Source organism: Myotis davidii, unplaced genomic scaffold (genome assembly GCF_000327345.1).
Source record: "Myotis davidii unplaced genomic scaffold, ASM32734v1 scaffold1203, whole genome shotgun sequence".
In the NCBI taxonomy this organism is placed as follows: domain Eukaryota; kingdom Metazoa; phylum Chordata; class Mammalia; order Chiroptera; family Vespertilionidae; genus Myotis; species Myotis davidii.
This window is the reverse complement of record NW_006294353.1, coordinates 830565-835224: the sequence shown is the minus strand read 5'-3', so window position 1 is coordinate 835224 and position 4660 is coordinate 830565. Positions and strand designations below refer to the sequence as shown.

The following is a 4660-nucleotide window of genomic DNA, read 5'->3' as shown; positions in this document are numbered from 1 at the left end:
TTCATCAGACATTTTGTTCACACTGGACACTTTGTTTTTCAGGAAAGGGTGTGAGTGTTCTCTGTCAAGGAAGAGGCAGAATAGAGCCGGTGGGAGTGGGGATGGGTTGGTGGATGTGAGGCTGTGTACACAGCAGATGTGTGTGTATGCATGTCTGTGTGTGTGTGTGTGGCTGGGGAAGGAGGAAAAAGATTTAAAACTAGCTCATAACCTTATTTTGGAGGGGAATGAGAACTTCTAAGAATCAGATGAAAAAGTCACGGACAAAAACAAACAAACATACACAAGATACACAAACATTGAAGCCACCCCATTCCCCTTGGTAAGAACTCTTTCGATCCATTGCATGGTCTTCAACTCAATGCATTGCAAGGTCTTCAATTCAACGTATGGCCTTGCATTTATAGGACATAAAGAGCCTCTTTCTGTGTCTTTTCTGGGTACACTGAAAATGTAAAGCAGCAGCAGGCATAAGAAACAAAGCTTTTCAGCCAAACACGGAGCCACCACCACTGGCGGGCTTTGGGGCTCTGGGCAAATAACTGCAGACACTGCGCCTTGGTTTTCCCATCTGGAAAATGGGCTAACACCCCACCCTCCTCACCTACAAGGCTTCTCTGAGGTTAGAACAAAATGATAGAAGTTGAACAGCTCTGAAAACTGTGAGGTTTTTGCCAAATAGTGTGGGTCTCATGTTCAAGTAGGGAGCTGTGACCACCTTGGAGAGAGGCGATGTGGTCCTTCCCTGCAGGGCCATGGTGGTGGGACCCGAGGCACTGTGTTTTCAGGTGTATCCTGGTGGCTCCTCCACGGGAGGAGGAAGCCTTGGGAATCACCTCCAGACACATTCTGGAAGCTGCTTACTTTTCCAGAGGATTAGGGGCACCTGGCAGATTAGGAAACCCATAAGCCTCACACCAGGCCTCAGACCTGTGTCACTACTCTGACCTTCTCCTCAAAACTGTAAAGGTACCAAGACTAAGGAAGTCCCAGGAATTGTCCCAGCCCAGAGGCACCTCGGGAGACATGGTGACTAAATGCAACATGGGGTCCTGGGACAGAAAAAGGACACTCGGGGAAACTGAGGAAATTGAATAACATATGGACTTTAGTTAATAATAATGTCTCAATATTGGCTCCTTAACTGTAACAAATGTACCACACACATGTAAGATGTTAAAAACAGGGAATTGTGTGAGGCCTTATGGGAACTCTACGTAGTATCTTTGTGATTTTTCTGCAAATCTAAAACTGGGTTTGAAAAGTAAAATTAAAGTGTAAAACCAAGCAAATAAATAAAGTCAGCCATTGTTATCCACAGGGGATTGATTCCAGGGCCAACACAGATTCCAAAACCCCAGGATGCCCAAGTTCCTTATATAAAATGGTGTGGTACTTGCATGTAACCTACATATCTTCTCATATAAATTAGCTCTAGGTTACTTACAATACCGAATACAATGTAAATGGTACGTAAATAGTTGTACTATTGCTTAGAGAATAATGATTTAAAAAGTCTGTATGTGTTCGGTACAGACGCATAGGTCTAGCTACACAGTACACGTCAGCAATAGCATAACATTTCCCCCCAATATTTTGTATCCGCTGTTGGCTGAACCCGTGGATGCAGAATCTGCAGACAAGAGGGCCGACTGCACCCCTCAGAATGATTGCCTGGTCTGGATAAAGCTTTTGGAATCAGGCAGCTGAGAGCCACCGTGCAGGGGTCGGGGGTTGTCAACAGCCCTGCCCCAGCTGGAGCAGGAAGGGGAGAGAGCAAGGACTGGGACCCAGACACGCATAGCACTGGGAAGGAACTTTTCAAAGGGCTTCTGGGGTCTAACTCCGCTGGGGCTGGGCTGCGTGTGCCCCGTGATCTCCGTCAGGGCTGGTCCTGGAACATTCTGGGCCTGTTTAGTCCTGGCGTTAGCATCTCCCCCGCTTCTTGCATGGTTTTGGGATTGGAGGTTTCTCTGGATAAAGGCTGTTCTAATAAGGCTGTGTTCTGGCTGCTCAGATTCCATCTTTATCATCTTCACCGGAGAGAGGTTGTATTGTCTGCCTGAGGACAGTGAAAACCAAAGCAGGGCCCAGTCTGCAGTGTCCTCAGCAAGTCCTGAGGTCATCCCAGCAGTTATGTCCAAGCTTCTGGAATGTTCCGGGGGAATTCAGCTGTGTCCTCGTGGAGAGCTCTCCCAGTCTGCATTTCTGAGCTCATGGTGTGAAGGATGCCCCCCGTGTGGATCAAGCCTCAGTGAACTGTATGCGGGAATCTCTTTAAACAGCAGCAAGGTGACAAAGGATTGCATCCTTGGGGGACAAGACGACCCATGAAACTTCCAAAACTGGCTTTCTCTGTGGTCCTAGCCTAGAAGCTACTCAAACAGGATTTAAAGAGAAACACTCAACCTAGTTCTCCACGTCACTGTGCCTGGTCTGCCTCTGTGACATCACGTGGCAATGTTACTGCAAGGAAAACATATTTAAATGAAAGGGAAGAAGAGAGTCTTTGTATTTTGTATTAAAATATTTTATATTAATCATTCAAACTTAATTTTTATACAACGAATGCATACATCGCCAGGGATCTGTCTTAGGTCGGGGAGGCGGCAGGGTGGGTGTGCCCTGGCGCTGGTGCTCGGAGCAGCTATGAGCAGAGCGTGGCAGGCCAGGAGGCGCCGCCCGCTCCCTCTGCCCGTTCCAGGTGGGGCACTGTCACCGACTGGGCTGTCACAGTGGAGAGGTGATGGCGGTGGCGGCGGCCTCTGCCTTTCCAGGCCTCCCTGCAGGGTGAGCCTCATTTCCTCGCCTGGGACGAGCTGCCCAGAGCCTGAGGCCTTCTGACCAGCAAGTGCTTCACCTACAGTGGCTGTCACATGTCACAGGTGAGGCGGGACCGCTGTGTGAGCGGGTGTATATACAGACTCGAGGCTTTTCCTGTTGACAACCCGCCACGGCAGTCCCGCCCCGCGCACGTGCTCGGCTGCCTTTGCCTAGGCGGGCATGTCAGCCTTGCTGAGCGCGATGGCCAGCTCCAGGTCCTCCTGCTCCTGCCGCCGCAGCCGCGCCAGCCTCTCCTGCTCCGCCTTCTCACTCTCCCGCTTGGCCCACGCCAGCTGCTGCTCCTCATTGCCAAACTGCAAAGAAAAAACGCAGGTTGGGTTACATGGCTTGGGAGCTGCAGCCGCCGGCCAGGGGTGGGGTGCGCAGGGACAGGGGAGGAGACCCAGAAAAGGCCAGTCAGAGGTGGGCAGGGGGCAGGGAACCGCACGCAATGCTGGGATGCATGGGTGAAAAACCAGAAAAAGCCAAAAGCTTGTATCTTGGTTGGAGTTGGGAAGGGGACACGCATGCCCCAGCCCTGACACCCAGGCTGGGAGGGGTCACATGATGGAGAAGCAGGGCTCAGTCTGACCTTAGCCGCCACCTTGGACCTCAGAGAAACTAGCACCTGCCCCTGCAGGGACGGAAGCAGGCGACACGACGCATCAGTGTGGGGACACTCGTGCCGGCGGTCCCCCGGGACTGAGTCTGGGAGAAGCCCCTGCTCAGCCTCCTCGGGGGCCGGAGGGGCGTCTCTAAAAGCAGCTGCGGAGCGGAGGTCAGCTGACCCCCAAGGAGCTAGGGCGGCGAGTCTGCAAAGCCAGGGCCTCGAAGGCAGGCTGCTGACGCGGCCGTGACAGGCGCTGGGACTGCAGAGTCTGGCTTGAACAGATCTCTGATTTCCAACGTGCCAAAAGGTCCGGAGGCCAAAAGTGCGGCGACAACGGTCTTGAAAGGTGGCCTCTCCTCCCGCCCAGCCGCGCTCCAGCTCGCCACAACGGTGCCCCGGCATTTACGCTGCCATTCAGTCCACAAGGTTTTCTCTGTTGGTTCCTTCTCCGAAAGGTTCCATTTTTAAAAAACCGTTTTTTTCAAACAAGGGAGAAAACGGTTACAACTTCAAGATGGGTGATTTCAAACCATGTGAGGTCCCTTACCTCTAAGGAAAGAAAAGAAGAGCCAGATCCACCCGCTTTGTCCCGGGGTGGGTCCCTGGCTCCCACGGGCTTCCCCGAGGTCCCCGGTAACTCTGCCCCGTATCCCAGTGAGACACCTCTGGCCCCGTGGGCCCGGACGCGAGAGCAGAGCTGCGGTCTGTTCTGGGTCTTGGCCTCCCTCCGCCAGAATCTCCGTTCTCAGCACTGACCCTGCCCAGCCCTGGGTGACAGAGATCAAGCAGCAGGCCGGCCCTCTGACAGGTGCCCAGGGGAGCAGACCGGCCGAGAATCCCACTCCACACAGCTCCTGTGGAGGCCCTAGCAGGCCCACCAGGGCGCCGGGAAAAGGAAGCGTGACAGGAATGCACAGCTACTTCTCCACACACACACAGTCCGCGTGACAGCCCAGGAGGTGGGATTCCAACAGATGGCAACACCACGGCCTGGGGAGGGGAGGTGGCGGCAGAGCCCAAGTCCCCGGCAGCCGGATTCTCCTGGGGTTGGGGAGGGGGTGGGGCTGCCAGCTGTTGCTGCAGGAAGTCTGGGTACAGGATAGTCTCCAGGCCTCCAGGGTCCACCTGTGCTCTGGGTATGGAGGCTGGGCTGAGAGTTACCCTCAGCTCCTCAGGCCAGCGAGGGGAGGTGACTGAATGGGCAGTTTTGAATGATTCGTGGTTTGA

The 4660-nt window shown here is 53.7% G+C and overlaps 1 protein-coding gene across 3 annotated transcripts in view; it reads right to left on the bottom strand.

The window, feature by feature from the left end:
* Positions 1 to 2514: 2514 nt before the first annotated feature.
* The window catches only part of EPS15L1 (epidermal growth factor receptor pathway substrate 15-like 1), a 106965-nt gene continuing 104819 nt past the window's right edge, over positions 2515 to 4660 (bottom strand). For all 3 annotated transcript variants that reach the window (XR_001514692.1, XM_015567011.1, XM_015567012.1), the window contains one exon: positions 2515 to 3137. Coding sequence is in view for 2 of the 3 variants with exons in the window: in XM_015567011.1 (XP_015422497.1) it covers positions 2994 to 3137 (144 nt within the window). In the remaining variant the exon portion in view is untranslated. The remainder of the gene's footprint in view (positions 3138 to 4660) is intronic.